This window comes from Auxenochlorella protothecoides, assembly GCF_000733215.1.
Source record: "Auxenochlorella protothecoides strain 0710 unplaced genomic scaffold scaffold119, whole genome shotgun sequence".
NCBI lineage: Eukaryota > Viridiplantae > Chlorophyta > Trebouxiophyceae > Chlorellales > Chlorellaceae > Auxenochlorella > Auxenochlorella protothecoides.
Window position 1 is genome coordinate 30,216 of NW_011934167.1, and position 18,667 is coordinate 48,882.

Consider the following 18,667-nt stretch of genomic DNA (forward strand, 5'->3'; position numbering starts at 1 on the left):
TCCCTCACTATTCTTCACCAGCACTGATACCTACTTCCCAGGGATATCACACTCTGCACCCCTACGGAATGGCCCACCTGCTTTCACGTCCAGTGCCCTGCAAGCATCATGCATTTGGCTCAGTTTCTCAGTGCATGATGCCAGCAGCGCCCAACACCCACGACCGCAGCAGCGCGGGTCAGCTGGTTGGCTGCCCGGCAGCGGCTTCCCGGCCGCTGACAGACTGCCGCCTTTCCCGTGACTTGACGCTGAGGTAAGGGTGCGCCGCTGCCGCCGCCACGTCCAGCCGGTCCTCTTGCTTGTATGCCAGGCAGCTGTGCAATGGTGTGGGACAAGGGTGGTGAGGATTCGAAGGCACAGAGGAAGGAGGGTCAATGGCTCAGTTGTGCAAGGAAATGGCCTGACGCTGTGTGTGGCACGGTCCCCAACCAGAATCCACCTGCGGATGAAGTCCTTGCATTCTTGGGAGATGGCTGGCTTGGTGGGGAACTTCACCTCCCGCGCGTTGAGCATCACCTGTGGGATGTCGAGTGGCGTGGCGGGGGCTAAGGGAGTATTTCACGCATGCTGGAGCAGATTTGGGCATCCACCAGCACAAAGGAGCCCTGTGGCTTGGGGCTCCTTTTATCACAATTAGAAGCACCTCCTGGAAGGGCCCCTTTGGAGCGTCCAGCTTGAGTGGACAGGTTGCGTACCTCAGGGGAAAACATTCACACCGCACAGGGCCCCACCTTCTCAGAATGCCAATCATTAGATACCATCCAGACTCCCTATCCCCCCAAGGCATCTGATCGCCCCTCCCCAAGTACCCCTTTCCCCCTCCCCCCCCCCCCGCCGCACCTCATTCCTGAGGATCTGTTCCTGGGACTGGTCGTGGCCAAAGGGGCGCCTGCCAAGCAGCATCTGGTACAGAATGACGCCCACGCTCCACACGTCCACCTTGTTGCTGATGAGCGGCGTGCGCCGTACCTCAAAGCACTCGGGCGGCAGGTACCAGTAGGTGCCGGCGCCCTGGGAGGTCAGCTCCATGCCCATCGTCTGGCCGTCATCAACCACCTTGCTCAGCCCAAAGTCGGTGAGCTTGACCTCCCCCACGCCGTCAAACAGGATGTTGGCAGGCTTGAGGTCGTAGTGGATGACGGAGTGGGGCTTGGTGTTGAGGTACTGCAGGCCGGACAGCACCTGGGTCACAATGGTTCGTGCCTCCTTCTCCGGCAGCACCTGGGGTCAGCGGAGAAGGGGTCGGGGAGGGGGTGGGTGGATGGGAGCAAAGAGGGCGGCGAGGGGCTCTGGGGCCATCAGCGTGGCAATCATTGAAGGGAGACCCCATCACCACCCTGGGAGTAGGACATTTCCAAGACGCCGATCTGCAAGGGGCCTCGGCGAGCCCAGGTCCCGCCTCCGCCTCTCCGCCTTCTCTCCCCCGCCATTCCAAATCCAGCGCCCGCCCCACCTCGTGCAGTTTGCAGTAGGAGTCGAGGTCGCCGCCCTCACACAGCTCCAGCACGGTGGCAAAGGTGTTGTTGTCGATCTCAAAAATGTCCACCAGCGACACGATCCTGCAGCAGCAGGCGCGGGAGGAATGTGAGCCTCGATATACCGCGGTCCCCTGCGCTGCAACCGTCCAGGCACGTCTTCATCCTCCCCCTCCTGCTGTCTGAAACCGAATGCAGGCCCCGGAGGAGGGCACACCGACCTCTCCCAGCATCTCAACCACCCCATCCTAGCCTCGGCACTCCACTCGCACCTGGGGTGGTGCAGCTTCTTGTGGATGTGGTACTCCCGCACCGAGTGCTTGACATAGGACGCCTTCTTCAGCTCGCTCCACTGCCCGTTCAGCTGGTGGATCTTGCAGGCCACGTCACGCTGGCTGGACAGGTCAAAGGCACGATACACCTCCGAGAAGCCGCCCCGACCCAGGAGGTCCAGCAGGACATAGCGGTCGTTCAGCACGGGGAAGTTGGAGAAGCGGGACGCGTCCTCGTCCCGCACCCGCTTCAGGTCCCTGTGGGAAGCAGGAGGCACAGGGGGTTCCATGAGACTCAGTGTGGGGCGCATCACAGGTGGTGTAGATCCTTGGGGTTGCATGGACACAAAGCTCTCTCCGGGATGGCTGGCTGATGAAGCATGGAATGGGGGTTTCCATACATCGAGTTGTCACCGAACGAGCACCCAGCCGTGTGCAGGGTCCAGAACACGACCAGAGACGGCATGGATGCGTTCAGCCTCCCTGCCACTCCTGCCCGATGCCCCCAAAGCGTGGCTGGATTACTGTCAGGGAGCCACGTACCCAGCACTCCAACAATCATTGGCCTGCCGTTCGTTCCACCCACCTGATGTACAGCATCTTCTCGGTCTCCAGGCGGGCCAGGTCGACCTTGACCATCTCCTCCTCCCGCTTGGTGGCTGCCAGCCGTGCCTTGTAGATCTCCTCCTGCCGTGGCATGGGTATGGAGGCGGAGAATATGTAGCTTCAGTACAGTATGTCTGAAGAAGAGCTGGAGCTCTGTATCGGTCTGGGGCCACATCCCCTCCTGGGTGCCTGTCCGTTTTCGTCTGCACAGTGTTTCCAGGCACTCCCACCTGGACGACCCAGTCCTCTGGGTGGAGGGTGGACGTCGACGTCCCTGCAGCGTCCGTGCCCTCATTCCTCTCCTCTGGCAGCGGCTGCCCCGGCAGCGGCAGCCGCCGTTTGGCCGCCTGTCAGGTTGGAATGGTTGTTGCTGTTGGGGTTTGTGGGGTCTCAGGTTTCCTGTCAGTCATCCTGCCACTGCTCATGCGCTGTGTCCCCCCTTCGGCATCTAATACCACCCAGTCACCCAGCCCGGTATTAACACCTTCTCCCCCCCCCCAACCCCACCGCCCGTCCGCACCTTCCTGGCGGCCTCAATGGCATCGCGCTGCTCGGCCAGCGCGGTGAGCTTGGCTCGCAAATCCCTGAAGGCCTGGCCCTCCTCCCACACCTCCTGCACCTCAATGCCGCGCCGGCGCACGCCCAGCGACCCCAGCCGCGGCGCCAGCGCGCGCAGCGACTGTGCCGTGCTTTCCCGCTCCAGCGCCGCGCAGGTGCGGGCCAGGCGTAGCAGCGTGGCGCGCACGTGGGCGATCTGCGCGGCGCCCGCGCGCCGCGCCTCGCCCAGCTCCGCCTGCATGGCGGCGAGGCGGTCCTCCGCGTCCTCGCGCGCCGCCCGCGCCGCCTGCAGGTCCCGCCTTGCCTCCTCCGCCTCCATCCTGGATTGAGTAAGGGGGGGGAGGATGAGGGGGGGAGGACTGGTCGGGACTTGAGAGCTTTGGCTTCCCGAGCGGTCCGAATTTCCACTCTGACTCCTGCACAGAGGTCGCATCAGGACAGGGGGGCTCCGTTCCTCTCCTCCTGATCATTGACCAAAGCCGCTGCATACCATGCCTCCACAACTTAGGCACAACACCCACTTGAGCTGGGCTGCATGCAGCTCGGCGGCGGCAAGCGCGGCGGTCTGGGCCTTGACCGCAGCCTCCACCGCCGCCATGCCGTCGCTGCTGTTGGCATTGCTGCTGGTGGAAAAGTAGCGGCTGATGGTGTTGCGCTGGCGACGGGAGCTGGGGGGGCTGCTGGCAGCTCCGCGGCTGGCCTCGCGGTCCCGCTCCTGGGGGTGGGCAGTGGGCCGGAAAGGGGAGAAGCCGGGGAGGGAGTTCTGGGGTGGTGATACACCACCCCTGCCACCAGCGGCGCCGGGACCGAGGGAGGTTCGCCGGCGTTTCTTGGTGGCGTTGATGTCCGTGCTGAGCTCTAGACCGTCTAGGCTGTGCCACGGCGCCTCCGTGCGGTGGGACTCGGGTGCGTCGTTCTCTGGGCCGGGGGTGCTGTCGCGGGCGCCGGGGCAACTCAGTTGCGAATTGGCCTCGCGGCTCGTGGCGGGGGAGGGAGGGATGGCGAATCGTTTTTCCAGCAGTGCCAGGCGAGCCTCATTGCTCCCGTTCAGGTTCCCCAGCACCGCCATGACGTCGGAGGGCACTCCTGACGCCATCCCTGTTCGATGGCTGAGGCCAGACTCCGGGACGCTCGTCAGACAACCAGGGGCTATGATTATGAAAAATCAACCGATCATTGCTGGGCGATCATTGTGCATGCGACGATGTTGGGCACCCTCTGTGCACCGCAAGATCATGAAGCCTGCTGCTTTAAAAATTGAACTCGACACCCCTCTCCCGCGCTTGAGACTCTGGTGAGCATCCGCTTAATTGCAGAGAAATAGCGCCTTGGGCCGCTAATTGCCTCAACTACAAAATTTAGGGATGTGATCATGAGGTATGGCATGCTCTGTTGTCGATGGGTCCACCTCATAGTGTGGGTGCTCTTACGTGGTCTTCAGCCCACATTCTGATGAACAGCCAAATTTGCGTATATGCAGTCCTAACTTCACAATTCTACTCGACCTACGTAATAATACGTGTTACTGACCAACAATTATTCCTCTTGCATACCTGAGCGTGCCCTGTCGGCAACCGGTGCTCAAGAATATCAGTGGGTACAAAGCATGAAGCATTTAACCTCGACTTCCTCTGGCTCCGCCCGAGAGTCCCCAAGAAATAAAACGATGATTCCGAGGAATCGACCGGCGACCCTCAAAGAGAGGGAACTACTTGGTAATTTACATATTTATTTCATCCAACGCTTGTTCTTGCACCCCACCAGTGTAGTCGGGGAGCGACAGGAGGAAATCCCCTGCCCTGACCCACACGGGTTCCATGCCGGAGGCCAAGCACAAAAAGACAGAGGGCTCTCCCCCAACCGCGGAGCATGCATGTCGCAAGATGGTGGATCGCGGCTGGGCCGGGCCCTACCTGCGCTACATCAACATCCTCCCCGAGGAGGGTGTCTGGCTGGGATCGGTTCTGCTCCTCGTGCGCAGTGAGCGCCTGGGCGCCTCACGCACGCCCGCCCAGCCCCCCGCCGAGTCTGCCGACCGCCCCACCAGGCCAGGGGACACCCAGTCCCATGACATCACCGCTGAGATGGTGATGTGGGAGGCTGATGGCAAGGAACAGGGCCAGAGCACCTCCCAGGGGGTGCTGCTGACCGAGGTGGAGGGGTGGCAGGCCTGGCGCTTCGGCATCAGCCTGTCGCTGCACCGCTCCCAGCGCCCCATTGCCTACCATGTCGCCGTGGGGCCTGTGCAGACGGAGCAGTGCGTGTTCTGGATTCCAGGGGGCGGCCAGCCCATGCACTGGGGGTACGTGTGTTGAGCAAGGGCTCAGGGATGAGGTTGGTAGGGCGCCGCACATGCCTGTATTCATCGTGTACAGGACTCAAGGAGGGAGACTACTTTGCTTGTTGTTCTTGCAATACCCTGTAGAGTATCTTGGTGTAGCGAGACTGACAACCCCTGACCCATTTGACCAAACATGTCCTCCATCTTCACGCAGCTACACCTCCTGCAACGGCCTCAGCTCGGTGAGTTTTGTAGGTGGGAGGGCTAAGGAGCCCTGTTACACCCTGACAAGGCATGCAATGGACCTCCTGGGATGGAAGTGAGAGTGTAATTTGCAAGGCACAAGCACATGCCTCCCTTCCCTGCTTCCCAGGATGTTCCCGAGGATGCGCCCGAGAGGCAGGATGCGACATACCTCTGGCGGGACCTTCTACAGCTGCACGACGCCTACCCCATGCACTGCCTCTTTGGCGGAGGTGAGACGTGGGAATGGTGTTTGCAGTAGGAGGTCTCTTTGGAGGGAGATATCATGAGACTCTTCCCAACAGGTTGTGACACGCCTCAAGCGCGCGGCATGCATGGTCACTCCCCAAGGCAGGCCGCTGCGGTTCAGTTGACAAAGGCACACCCTGGGCCCCATCCATCCCTCCCAACCCTCCTGCTCTAGGTGACCAGGTTTACAATGACTTGGTGTGGTCTGAGCCTTCGCTCAAAGAATGGGGAAATCTGGAGGACAGGTGAGCAAGCTCGAAACGCAGCAAGATCAATGGCGCTGAGGCCTCCTTGCAAGCATCAGCCACCTGACTCTGTACTCACTGGGCGGTGGGGAGAGTACGTTTGCACACTGCTGACCTGCCCCAGCTCAGCCGGCTTGCATGTTCTGTTCACGACTTGAACCCACGTGCCTGTCCCTGTCCTTCCTCCAGGGAGGCAAAACTGTCGGCGAACTGGACGCCTGAGATGGAGGGTGAGGCCACCGAGTTCTACTGCCGGAACTACATCGACACCTTCTCCACCACCCACATTGCCACGGCCATGGCATGCATCCCACAGCTCATGCAGTGGGTGAGCCTCGGTGGATGATGGGGGAGGGAGGGAGATTTTTCATGGCCTTGTACTGTGCATGCTCCTCGCGATTCTGCCTGCCTGCTTGGTGCGGGAGCATCAAACTGAGATGCTCCCACCTTCCCCACACTCTCAGGATGACCATGACATCTGGTGCGGGGACTGTACGCGGGGGGCATGATGTGTCTTGGAGGTGAAGTCGACTGATCCTGCACAGGGATGTCCATCGGCACATCTGATTGAGCGTGCTCGCCCTAGGTTCCCACAGTCATCAGCTTGCACATGCAAGTGCTGTCCTGCTGATCTGCCTGGCCCTCAACCGACTGCTTTGCAGGGATGGCTGGGGTTCGTACCGCGAGGACGTCCAGTCCTGCTTTGTGTTCAAGGTGTGCACGCGAAGCCCATCGTGCTGGGATGGGCGTCCTTGGTGCAGACGTGGCCTGCCTCTCAGTTCTGCTCAACTCAACCTTGTCATGTCGGCCTGTGCATACAAGACATACAGCTCCGCGCCTCATCTCTGCCCTCCTCCTGACGCAGGGCCTGTTCCAAGTGGCGAGGCGCTTTTTCCTCCTGTTCCAGAAGCACACCACCGTGGAGCGGGTCGACAAGGAGGGCGAGTTCCTCAATAAAGGGTGGGCCTCTGGCCTGAGGGGTGTTGGGTCGGAGGTCTTTGGGGTTAGGCAAAAGTAGGTGCCTTGCTATCCTCTTCTAGCCAAGCCACCAGCCCTACACATTGCAAGCAGGAGACTCTCCCAGCATCCTGGCTCTTTCACCCACAGATGACACCACTCATGGGTTGTTGTTCAGTGCAGCCTTTCATTCCCTCCCTCCTCCAACCCCCTTGCAGGAGCTACCACAGCGTGCATTACCTGGGTCCCACTGTTGCACTTTTCTCTGTGGACATGAGGACCCAGCGGACCCGCTCCGTCTGTGTGCCAGAGGTGGGAATTGAGTTTTTAGGCCGGGGACCGGAGCTGCCAAGCAGCCAGGCACATGCTGTTGGGAGTGCACTCCTGACTCGATCTGTGCTCCAGTGGGGGTGCTTGCCTGGCTCACCGGGCGTGGCGTGCCCCTCATTTGCCATTCGCTGAAGCGAGCGGCCCCAACCCATCCCTATCGATAATTTGCAGGCTGATTATCCCCTGCTGCTGCAAGCGGCTCAGGCACTCCCAGTCACAGTAGAGCATCTGGTCATGGCCTCGGGTGTGCCAGTCGTCTGGCCCAACGTGAGTGGGAGCCACTGCTGCTTTCTGTCTATGCAAATGGCAGCCTCGGGGGATGGCCGCCTCACCTGCCCTGCTCTCTGGGGTGTCCCCTGCCTCAGCGTGCTTCCTGATACCTGCTGGGCCCGACATGCATCTTGTGATATTCATCAAACCCTACCGCAGATCCCCTCCATGGAGCTCCTGCTGCGTGGACTCGAGCACGCCATCAACCGCTTCAACTGCCTCCTGGACCTGACAAAGAAGACTGGTGGGTGTGCCTGCCGTCACATGCACTGCTGGCTGGGGTTGCACGCTGCCAGCACCGGGTCTCAGCAGGCTGGTGTGAACACGAGACAAACGTCCCTTTTCCTGCTCCCCTCCATCCAGGCCTGGTGGACCAATTTGATCAGCCCGAGATCCTGGACGACCTGCATGACGGATGGATCGCAGACCTGCACAGTGGTGAGTGGTGGGTGAGGGTGCCAGGACACCTGCCATGCTACCTCTGACATCGGGATCTTGAGTCATTGTGTCGAGCCCCATTCCACCTGCGTGCTGGAATCAGCACATGCATTCACCCCGCTCACACCCTCTGCAGAGGAGCGCATCCGCTTCATCCATCTGATGCAAGACATGGCGACCTCTCGCCAGCTCAGGGTCAGCATCCTCTCTGGCGACGCGCATGTGGCGGGCATAGGACGACTGTACAGCCACCCAAAGTACAAGAACCTCGAGTGAGCTGGAATGTTTTGTTGGGTGGGGGCTGGGGCTGGTGTGGATGCAGCTGCGTGTCGTACTCCAAACCCTGCGCTGCTTCAGGCATCTCACAGAGTCGCGCTTGCCAGATTGCATCACCGCCAAAGTCCACCTCCCAACCTGCTGATACTGTACTTCCAAACCAAGAACCCTCCATGCCACCCCCCCAACCTCCACCAGGAATGACCCGCTCTTCATGCCTCAGATAACCTCCAGCGCCATCGTGAACGCGCCTCCCCCCAACCCGGTGGTCCGCACCCTCACCCGCCTCAACTTCTCAAGTAGGTTGCGAGGTGCTGGGCTGGGGGATCGATGCAATGCGGAGGACAGCAGTGATGCAGGGGCCGCCGGCTCGAGGGTTTCTGAGATACACCCCAGGTCGCACTTCCCTACCGGAAGGCCCATCGCTGTGAGAGATCTTGCTGCCATTGCCATGGCGAGTGCTGCAGCTCACCCTTCCACTGCCCTGTAAAACCCACCCCATGCAGAGAAGATCGATGGGAAGACCAAGCAGAAGATGGTGCGCGCCTTCTGGCCACGCCACCCGCGCGTGGACAAGCTGCTTGCATACCGGAACTGGTGCGACGTGTCGCTGGTGGCGCCACCCTTCAGCGCACCCATGGTCCCGGGGGAGGCAGACCACGGCGCGTTGCGCTTTGTCCTGCGGGTGGAGAGGCCCAAGCAGAGGTGGGAGAGCCGATGATGGGACTTGGCGGAGTTAGTGAATATGTCGAAGGGGGAGGGGGAATCTCATAGCCTTGAAATGCATGATTTCGGCGCTGTATGATCATGGGGAGTGGGCTGCGGTTGTGACATCAGTTCCAGGAGCAGCGTGCCAGTCCACCACTGCACACGCTGAGGTAGTGTCCTCTTCCCTCTCCTCATCAGGCTGGGCTTTGCAGAGGAGACGTACACCATCGCCGTGCCACGCTTCGTGCCGGACAAGCGGTCCGAGAGGCTGACGGGCGACACCGAGGCGACGCGGCAGCGTGCGCTGCGAGCGCTGGCGGCCGCTGGGGTGGCCTTGCCGGCCGTGTTCTTCTCCCTCAACCCTTCCAAACAGGGTAGCCCCCAGGCGGAGCCCGTGGAGGAGGAGACGGAGGTGAACCTGGAACCCAGTGGCGGACTGAATGGCAGGCGAGCCGGCCCCCAGTATGCATGAAGAAGCACGTATGTAGTAGGAAATTCTGTGATGCTGTTCCCTGCGTCACACCTTCCCTGAGTGTTCCCCGCGTTGCCTACTACAAAGCAGCTACCAATTTTGTACTTCCTTCTGATCACATGGCAGTACCGGTTTAGCTTGGGCGGGGTAGAACAGTTCGTCATACACATAAGCTGGCACTCAACTCTGGCTGGCATGAACCAATCCGACCTCGTTGCCAGGAATTCCTCATGCCTTCCAGGGGGGTCACCGAGAACTAGCTCCGGCACCAAATTAATCTCAGTCCTGATACTCCAATCTGAATATCGTACAGATTGAAAATGGTGTGAGAGGATTATTGCAATGGAAGCGGCATCGAGAACAGCTGAGAGCTGTCATTCATCAAGAAAGCAGGGAACAACGGGCGCCCCCTCGGAAGACCCCCATGCTTGATCCCGCCAGGAAGGTGGCCGAAGATCGGCACGCGAGAACCCGCCAGCCCCTCATCAGGGCAGGGATGCTGTAAAAGCGCAGATTTACCGTCCCCTCGTACGTGGAAAAGCCCCTTTGACGCCAGCCTTTCCTGTGAGTTCCGGGGAGGGATGCTGGGATGGGTACGTGCATCCTTGTCGTCACTCCTTGAAGACCTCTTCCCCGGCTGCCACCTTATAATGGCAATCCACGCTTGTTTCCACCCCCGACAGAGCGCTTGAGACTCACCGCTGCAGCCAGGCGACCAGGCTCAAACCATGGGTTCCCCGACCATCGGAGGTGCGTTTGGCCTGCAACCCTTCCCCACCCTCCGACTTTGCACATGGACACACCCTTTGAATGTTTTGTATCCACAGGCAAGGCCCATTGGGCCTCCATCTGGCTTCCCTGGATCCTCTTTACCCTGGGCTGGATCATCCTCCTGTGTGAGTTTTGGGGGTCAGTTGGAAGCTGATGTGTCTGATTCTGGGCTCTCTTCTCAGCTGCTAGGGTCTTGCAAGCTTCTACTGACACCCTCTTCCCACCCTTGCTGCAGCTGGAGTGGCTGTCATGCAGAGCGTACGTCGGTGCAGTGGTTGGGTGGATGAGATTGCCGGTCACTTGGAGCTCGCCACATGTAGTGCATCCCCAGCTTGCTTGCAGACCGGCTGTGTGCAACCTTCACACTCATGCAGTCCTGCAATGAGTCGTATGACCTGACATCGCTGGCACGCGGCGGCTCCGTCGGTTACCTGTGAGTGACTAGAAGGTTTTGGTTGGCGCCGATGGCAGACATGCTCGGTACTCTTACAGTTCATCCTGGCTATTTTGAGCCCTGTAGTCCTGCAGCCCTCCTTCATAACTAGGTGAAGACCCTTCCTCTGACCATACTGACTCTATCCTGTATGGTTTTCTCCCTGCTTGCAGTGCTCCCGTGGACTGCAGCAAGTTCTTCCGATGTGAGTTCCTGCTTGCTTGGGAAGCCCATGGCACTTGCCTGGCGTGTTTTGTCTTCTGTGTTGCAACTAGTTGCGGTGGTGTTCAAATCTGGGTGATATTTCCTGCTTTGCTCCCATCACCAGCCCTCCATTGTGCATCCACCCCCCCCCCCCCCTTCCTATATAAAAATCCAGACGCTTGGTGGGCCACTTTCTACTCCCTGGCTGTCTGGGCCACCCTCCTGGTGACGCTGATCACCACCACCATCCACAAGTTCAGGTGGGAGAGGTCGAGAGTGGGGAGCATGGGCTAATTGCGGCGCACGGCTGGATTCAAGGACCAGTAGGCGCCTGCTGACGCCTGTGGTCTGTGCTGGGTCATTGTTGCCAACTGTCTAGAATCTAATCCAGTCTCCCGCTCAATCCCATCGTCTCTGTCGCCCTCCTGCTCTGCAGGCCAGGGCTCGTGGCCCTGCTTTCCATCACCATCATGCTGCTGATGGGCACTGCCAACACCTTCCTGTGAGCTGGGAGGGAAGCATGAATTGTGGAGCGGAGGCTCGGCCTGTGGCGGACCAGTGCCGAAAACCCTCACTTTGTGCGCTGGTCCTGTCGATTGACCTCGCTGGGCACTCATCCCTCCTCCTCCCCTTGCCGACTCCCACCATCCACAGGTTCTTCAACGACGTGCAGACCGGGAACTCGAGCTTCAAGGCCGGCACCCGCACGACGGTGGCAGGGGCCATCATCGTCACCATGGCCTCCTTCGTCCTGGTCTTCCTCATCGGCCTGCACGATGAGGACGCCACGTGGGACGAGAGCCACAAGGGTGAGGGGTGCCAGGGAGGACAGGGCGTGGGGGAGGGGTGTTGTGTTGCGTGCGCCAGAGCTCATCCTGCAGGCGGCTTTTTGTCGTGGGCCTGGGCCGAGGTGGTTACTAATGCACTGCCACAGCAGCAGTGATGCTTTTCTGATCTGCGACAACCTTGCTCGTGAGAGTGTTTTCCTAGCCTCAATTGTTGAGTCAACACCACATCCCTTCCTTTCCTCTACAGCTTCCCGGGCGGTGATCAAGTCCCCGGCCTCCCCCACGCCCAGCAAGGCCACTTCCACCTCCACCTTCGAGGCCAGGGGTCTGCCCCCGACCACCGCGTCGCCCTCCGCGAGCGCCGGCGGCCGTTAGACCGGAATCAGTGCGAGCACCCTGGCGGCACGACACCATGCTGTCGTGCCAACCCCCCTGGCGCTCGCCACCCCCGACTTGTTGCTCGACACTTTCCCCGTTGGCTGACGAGGGGCACCTCACTTTCCCACCCCCATTCCCCTCTCCATGCACCACCCCCTGATGTGATGCACGTTTACATGTCACCAAAGGTGGAAGGGTGTCCGGGAGAGGGTAGAGAGCGCGCCAACTGTCAACAGCGAGGGGCAATGGTAGGGTGGCGATCGAGCCAGACTCTTCCACGCGTGCATTGCAGGCCACCCCACTACTCCTCGGCAATGGGGTTGTTGTAGGCCACCACGTTGGCCTTGTCGTTGCCGGGATCGACAAAGCGTCCGCCCCGCGTCTCCCCGCTCCCCGCGCCCACGCGCTTGGAGTGCAGCTCCGGGTCCCGCTCGTCCTGCAGCCCCAGCCCGATCAGCACGGCGAAGAGGCCGATGGCGGCGATGATGGCGCCGGCCAGCACCACGCGGCCGCGTGCCAGCAGGGCCCCTGGGGTGAGGGGATTGGCATGAGGGGAATGCTCTTGTGGTATAGAAGTGGGAACTGCGAGCCATAACATGGGGGAGGGAGTCACATGTTCGAAAGACAGCCCCTGCAATCTTTAGCACCCCTCACCGCTGACGGTGGGGATGGTGTTGAAGTAGAGGAAGGAGTTGATGAGGTCCATGAGCAGCATGAGCTCCACCGCCACCAGACCGATGAGGCCCGCTCTGAAGCGCCGGATGCCGTTGATGGTCATCAGGATGGGGAGGAGGAGGGACAGGATGAACACTGCAGGGAGAGGGGGGGGGAGGGATCTGTTGACGTGAGGCTCAATGTGGGAGGATGCTACTGGGCAATACATGTAGTCATGGACGCTATACTTGAGGCATCATACAGGCCAGGCCGCCCCTTTATCAAGCTTGGGGTCCAGCCTGTGGTCAATCAAACAACAGTGACACAGCTCTCGAGGAAATCCACTCACGGTAGACGGTGATCCACCAGGTGAAGCCATAGAAGCTGCAGGAGGGGGAGGGGAGGGACAGTCAGGCATGCCCAGGGCCAGGGAGTGGATGCAGATCCATCGGGGGCTCCCTGCCAGCCAAGCAACACCAGACTGGCAACATCAAGGGACCCCTTGCCACCTCCCCACACCATAAACGCACTGGCTGCATGGGACGGGTGAGAAGTACCCCGCAGCGCCGGCACGCACGATGGCATTGGCACCGCTAGAGCTGCAGTCCTGGGGACATGGTGGGGGATGGAATGGGGTTGGTAGCGGGCATGAACAGGCTTGGTGGCCAAAATGGCTGCCCCTCAGCCTTCCCCTCTCACCGACTGCAGAGCTGCCACTCCGCAAAGCAGGAGGAACCATCCAAAGAGGGAGATGACCCCTGCGGTGAGCGTGAAGAGCGATGGGCATGAGGCTCGGCTTTGACCCCACGCCGACATGGGCATCTGCTCCCCGAGCAGTGACCCCGCACTCACAAGGCAGGAAGACTACCGCATTCGCTTGCGTCAGACCCGACATCCCGATGGCCTGCTGAGATATGTAATGATGGGATGAGTTCATCTGGGTTGAAGGAGCCTGGGCGCAGGGGGCAGGGAATGCAGGCTGGAAGGTGCCCGTTGGTCCTCACCTGTCAGACTCTCCTGGGGCTCGGGGGTAGGCGGATGGCGCGGGGTTGCAGATCTATGAGATTTATCTTGTGTTTACCTCGTGAAGGTCGGCTCCCGGCTTGAGAGTGGGCCCGTTCGGGTCTGGATGTGTTTCTCGGATGGAGCCGCGGCGGGAAGGAGTAGGATGGGTCGAGGAACCTGGGCTGACGCCAGGACGGAGAGGGAGACAGCGGCAGCCTGCTGCCTCCAAACTTGTCTTCAGTACGTCAACTACAGCATTACAGGGCGTCCGGAGCTCTGCGATACCCGATCGCAGCCTTTGACCACCACCACTCGACCACCCTTTCTCTCGTAAGCGGAGGAGAGTGCTATGGCTGTCAAAGCTCCTCCCCTCGTCCTCGCCTGGGGCAGCGTGTTCTTCCTCTCCGTTGCATGGTTCCTCCTCCTGGGAGGCGTTGGGTCCCTGCAGAGCGTGAGTTCGGCGAGGGGTCGGATGCCCATGCACGGAGCCTCTGCAGCCGTTGGTCCCCATTCCCATCGTCTCCCCATCGGCCGGCAAACTCCACCCCCCGCAGGCATGCGGCGACTCTGGTGCCACCAGTCTCCTGCGTGCAGGATCGGCGGGATACCTGTGAGTGTACGGGTCGTGAGGGTGCTGCCTCTGGGTGGGGTTAAGGGGGTGGATGAATGATGACAGCATTCTTGCCTGCTCTTCAAAGTGCCAGGGGTCCCAGCCTGCAAGCACTCAAAATCTCTGACCTCCAATCCCTCTCTGTAGTGCTCCCGTCACCTGCAACCGCTTTTACAGGTATGTAACTGAACGTCGAGGGTGAGGGAGACCCTCTTCTCCTCAGGGTTTCATTGTTGCTTGAGATAAACACCAGCCCATACCCCTGACCATTCCCCTCCCGTCCCCCCTGCAGCTATGTGTGGTGGACTGTGTGGTAAGCCGAGTGGGTTTGCCCAGCGCAAGGGCTCCAGAGTTTGATGCTTTCAAATGTGTTTAAATAGCTGAAAGAAAATGGAGCGGGGCTTCTCCCGTCATGCTCAGTATAGGCAGCATCCTGTGCCGAGTGCCCCATGCGGCGTGCCAGCGGCCGCTGACCCCTCCGCGCTCCCCATGCGTGCAGGTACGACTTCTTCGCCATCATCCTCGTCGCCTACCTGCTGGCCACCTCACGCATTCACACGCTGCGCTACGGCGCCATCGGCTTCCTCATCCCCGTCACCTACCTGCTGATGAGCACGTCGGACGTCGCCCAGGCCCTGTGGCACATCGGCGTGTCCCCCTCCCGGGCCAAGGTGCTGCTGGCCGGCGGCATCATCTCCTCCATCTTCCAGGTGGTCCTCATCGTCCTCCTGGGTATCCACGTGAGTTTGGTGGCTGGGGGTTTGGGGAGGGTGGGAGGGTGGGGGAGGGATTTGAAGAGTCTTGTCAGCAACGCGAGGGAGGCTGAAGTAGAAAGATATCTGGTGGGCCCGACGTCAGGAAACAGCTTTTGAGGCAGGCCCTGGTCCGCACATGCGAAGACAAGTGTCATCCTGATCCATAATACTGCAGGATGAGCTGGCTGTGAAGTGATTGCACGCATGGTACTGCGGCAAGCCCAGAGTTGAGCATTGTTGGGAAACGGGAGCACCAGCATGAGGCATGAACCTGGGGCTGATGAGACAGGTGCCTCCATGACCTCGCCGCCCATCACACCTGACAGACTTGCACTTGACGCCCCCCAGCTGATCTGTAAGCCATTGTGAGACCGCGGAAGGGGTTGACCCAGGGGCTGCATGGTCGGGATGTGAAGACCCTGTTGGCCGGTGCACAGCACGCCCCGCATCATTGAGTCAACCTGTCGACGTCGTTGTAATTGCGCACAAGCCAGATGGGTGGAAGAGCGAAGTAGATATATAATACTTACAATAGCATGTAGATTACATGCACATGCGTCGCCGTACGATGACATGATGCGCGCAATACTGCCCCGGCGAGGGACAGCCTTGTTGGCGGAATGGGCCCTGGCGCGGGCCTGCACGCCGGGCCTACAGCTCGACGCCACCCATGGACTTCTACATCCAGAATGTAGAAGCTTTACCAGCGACAGCCTTGTCCGCCTGACCCCCTCAGGCGAGCACCTGCATCTCTGGCGAACGCGCCCTGCATGCGCGCTGACCAGTGTTGGGGTTTGTCTGTCGCCCAAGAAACACCATCTTACAGCCCTCCGACCCTTGCCAATCACCACTACCCCCCCCCCCCAACGCGCCGTACAGGGGCTGAGTTGCAGAAGCGGGGCACCCACTTCGCCGCCCTGGCGCCTGGCGCCGCCCCCGGGCTGGCGCTGTGGTCGCGGCTGGTGCGCCAGGTGCACGCCACCTTCATGCCCGCCGGCTACCCCGTGACCGTGGCCCCCGGCTACCCCGCCTACGTCGCGTGGCAGGGGCTGCACCACGCCGCGGGCTCCGCCAACGGCGTGCTGGCCTCCACATTCCTGCTCTATGCGCTGGGGCTGGGCGCGGAGGCCATCCCCACCGCCGGCGCCATCAACTGGGTGCTCAAGGACGGGCTGGGCCAGGCCGGCACGCTGCTGTTCGGCCGCGCCATCGCACACAACTTTGACGTCAACGCGCGCTGGTGGTACGTGGCCTCCTCCGCCAAGCTCAACCTGGCCATGGGTCTGGAGATCGGCACGGCGTTGGCGCCCGCTGCCTTCCTCCCGGCCGCCGCGCTGGCCAACGCGCTCAAGGGCCTGGCCTGGATGGCCGGCGGCTCGGCGCGCGCGGTGTTCAACGGCGCGTTTGCCGCCAACGTGAACATTGCCGACCTGACGGCCAAGGCCACCAGCCAGACCATCGCCGCCTCGCTGGCGGGGACTGCCGCCGGCGTCGCGCTGGCGGCGGGGGTGGGGCAGAGTCTGGCCCCCGCCGCCGCCGCCTACGCCGCGCTGGCGGCCCTGCACATGCTGTCGGGCGTGCGCAGCGTGCGCAGCGTGCCCCTGGCCACGCTGAACCCCTCCAGGGTGCACGCGCTGGGGCGCGCGTTCCTGGACGGGGGCGGCGCGGCCGCCGCGGGCGCCGACGAGGTCGACGGCGGGCTGGCCGCGCTCGGCGACGGGGCGGTGGTGCCCGCAGATCCGCGGCCCGACGCCCGCGCCGCGCCGCGCGTGGTGCCACTGCCCTCGCCGGCCCGCCTGGCGCCGTGCGACCCGCTGCGCGAGCGCGCGGCCACCGCCGTCCGCGTTGGCGTGCCGCGGAAGGCCCTCCTGGCCCTCTCCCCCGCCGCCAGCCGGGCACTAGTGGGCGAGTACGCCGGCGGGCTGCACGCGCTGGTGGAGGGGTGGTCGGAGGGGCGCAGGGTCCAGCGCCTGCTCCTGCATGAGGAGGCGAACGCCGCCGACGCGTTGCTGGGCTGCCTGCACGCCTGCGTGGCTCGCAGCATGGCCGAGCGCATGGAAACCAACCAGCACCTACCGGGGGCCACCACCCTGCGCATCGCCCGGAGAGCCTTCCCCTCCTTCCGCGCGTCGCTGGTGGCCGCGGGCTGGGACGTGGAGCGCCTGAAGCTGGAGTCCATTCGGCAGCGGGCAGTGTGGTAGGGGGCCGGTGTGATGGCGGTGAGACTCTGCCGTGCACTACTCCAGGGCGAATCGGAGCAAGCAATTTGTACCCTGCCTCGTCTGCAATGCGCAGAGTATTTATGTATCGTGATCCCTCCAATGAAACAGACTTGCTGTACATTTTGGCCCAAACAGGCTTGAGCAATCCCATTGCTTGCTGTGCACATACCTGCTGTACAGACAAAGAATCGGCTGCTCGCCAAGGTCTCGTGTTTCATCACCAAATCATGGTGCAAGGGGTCACTTGGGAGCAGTGATGGTGGCGCATTGCGCCCTAGAGGAAGCAGCTCTCCATCAGCCCCTGTGACAAGCCAGGCGACAGGCCTGGGGTGGAAAGAACGCGCCAGGTCCCCGGAAATCAATGTCTCGCAATCGAAAGGAGAACTTTACACAGCATGGACCACGCACACCTCTTCCCATTTGCTCAGAGGCAGTGCGACGCTGCGCATGCCATCCCCCTGCATTCTATCCCACCCATGCCACCAATGACCCATACCCTCCCTGCGTCCTCGTGCCGGTCCTGAAGTGCCCGGTCCAAGCCCGTGAAAATACCACAACAGGAGGGAGGAGGGGCCCCCCTGCAGCATGGGTACCCTGGACTACATAGTTCCCACTGCAAAACCCAAAGAAAAGGAAGATGCGATGAAGAGCACCAGCCGGACCGTGACCGAGACCCTGGAAGGCAAGGTTGGGAGGGTGGGACCCCGCACCCTGGACCATGTGTGCCCCCACCTCGTCACGCCGATGCGACCACCGAGAGGGCCCCCCAGCGCCCAGCGAATTCAATTTACCAATAATAATCCGTGCAGGGGAGCATGAACACACCATCGTGGGGTACAGCCTCGTGAAGGGCGTGGGCGACGGCGAGCCCATCGCCTCGGAGCGCTTCACCGTCGGCGGGCATGAATGGGTGCGCCGGGAAGCACACTCTCACGCTGACAGGTCACTCGATACCTTTTCAGGGATGGCATTGGTGGTTCCTGGACCCATCCCCCCTTTCCCTCAACCCCCTCGCCCCCGCCCAGATTCTGCTCTTCTACCCCGATGGCAAGCGCTCCCAGTCTGATACGGGCCAGCTCAACCCCGGCAACCACCCGCACCACCCCGCCCTGCTGGGCCACGGCGGCGCGGCGCAGGGCATGGGCCTGGCGGGCCTGGCCAACCCCATGGACGCGGCCGGCCCCACGGGGCCGGGGCCCTTGGCCGGGCACGCGCCGGGCGCCGCACGCCGCGACCCGGGCGCGGGCGACGCCGCGCGCGACGACCTGGTCCGCCAGCAGATCATGCAGCTGGCCCGGGCGCAGCAGGGCCCGGGGGCCTCGCGGTACTTGGCGCGGCGCATGATGGCGGCGGCCGCCGACCGCGGCGCCGGCGACGACCCCGGCGCGCCCGGCGAGGCGGAGGCGCCCACGCCGAGAGCGGGCGGCGGGGCGGAGCCCGCCGCCGCGCCGCCGCCCCGCCCCGCGG

The 18,667-nt window shown here is 62.0% G+C and overlaps 6 protein-coding genes across 6 annotated transcripts in view; 4 read left to right on the forward strand and 2 right to left on the reverse strand.

Annotated features, from left to right (window-relative positions):
- Positions 1–178: 178 nt before the first annotated feature.
- Positions 179–3,980, reverse strand: F751_0919 (Serine/threonine-protein kinase TOUSLED; the record flags this gene model as incomplete). Its single annotated transcript, XM_011398279.1, has 9 exons — positions 179–314; positions 440–516; positions 841–1,221; positions 1,454–1,559; positions 1,748–2,005; positions 2,334–2,434; positions 2,584–2,700; positions 2,874–3,231; positions 3,433–3,980. The coding sequence occupies 9 exons, from the start codon at positions 3,978–3,980 to the stop codon at positions 179–181; spliced, it is 2,082 nt and encodes a 693-aa protein (XP_011396581.1).
- A 748-nt stretch (positions 3,981–4,728) lies between these two features.
- On the forward strand, positions 4,729–9,380 carry F751_0920 (Uncharacterized protein; the record flags this gene model as incomplete). The annotated part of the gene is made up of 15 exons (XM_011398280.1): positions 4,729–5,213; positions 5,407–5,434; positions 5,566–5,668; positions 5,860–5,929; positions 6,119–6,257; positions 6,394–6,410; positions 6,592–6,643; positions 6,795–6,889; positions 7,105–7,198; positions 7,646–7,730; positions 7,850–7,924; positions 8,061–8,196; positions 8,399–8,499; positions 8,707–8,905; positions 9,107–9,380. 15 exons carry the CDS (start codon positions 4,729–4,731, stop codon positions 9,378–9,380), a joined length of 1,953 nt encoding a protein of 650 aa, XP_011396582.1.
- Positions 9,381–10,108: 728 nt separating this feature from the next.
- Positions 10,109–11,951, forward strand: F751_0921 (hypothetical protein; the record flags this gene model as incomplete). The annotated part of the gene is made up of 5 exons (XM_011398281.1): positions 10,109–10,130; positions 10,964–11,048; positions 11,225–11,290; positions 11,443–11,597; positions 11,824–11,951. 5 exons carry the CDS (start codon positions 10,109–10,111, stop codon positions 11,949–11,951), a joined length of 456 nt encoding a protein of 151 aa, XP_011396583.1.
- Positions 11,952–12,255: 304 nt separating this feature from the next.
- F751_0922 (hypothetical protein) lies at positions 12,256–13,545 on the reverse strand (the record flags this gene model as incomplete). The annotated part of the gene is made up of 6 exons (XM_011398282.1): positions 12,256–12,482; positions 12,609–12,764; positions 12,958–12,992; positions 13,118–13,215; positions 13,308–13,366; positions 13,461–13,545. The coding sequence occupies 6 exons, from the start codon at positions 13,543–13,545 to the stop codon at positions 12,256–12,258; spliced, it is 660 nt and encodes a 219-aa protein (XP_011396584.1).
- An 826-nt stretch (positions 13,546–14,371) lies between these two features.
- On the forward strand, positions 14,372–17,179 carry F751_0923 (UPF0420 protein C16orf58; the record flags this gene model as incomplete). The annotated part of the gene is made up of 4 exons (XM_011398283.1): positions 14,372–14,400; positions 14,516–14,536; positions 14,723–14,955; positions 15,858–17,179. Coding segments are annotated over 4 exons (1,605 nt in total), but the record flags the coding sequence as incomplete, so codon positions are not given.
- Positions 17,180–17,785: 606 nt separating this feature from the next.
- Positions 17,786–18,667, forward strand: part of F751_0924 (BTB/POZ and MATH domain-containing protein 1) — a gene marked incomplete at both ends in the record, with an annotated part of 3,594 nt that continues 2,712 nt past the window's right edge. Inside the window, 2 exons of the mRNA XM_011398284.1 lie at positions 17,786–17,887; positions 17,961–18,110. Coding sequence (XP_011396586.1) covers positions 17,786–17,887; positions 17,961–18,110 — 252 coding nt within the window. The remainder of the gene's footprint in view (positions 17,888–17,960; positions 18,111–18,667) is intronic.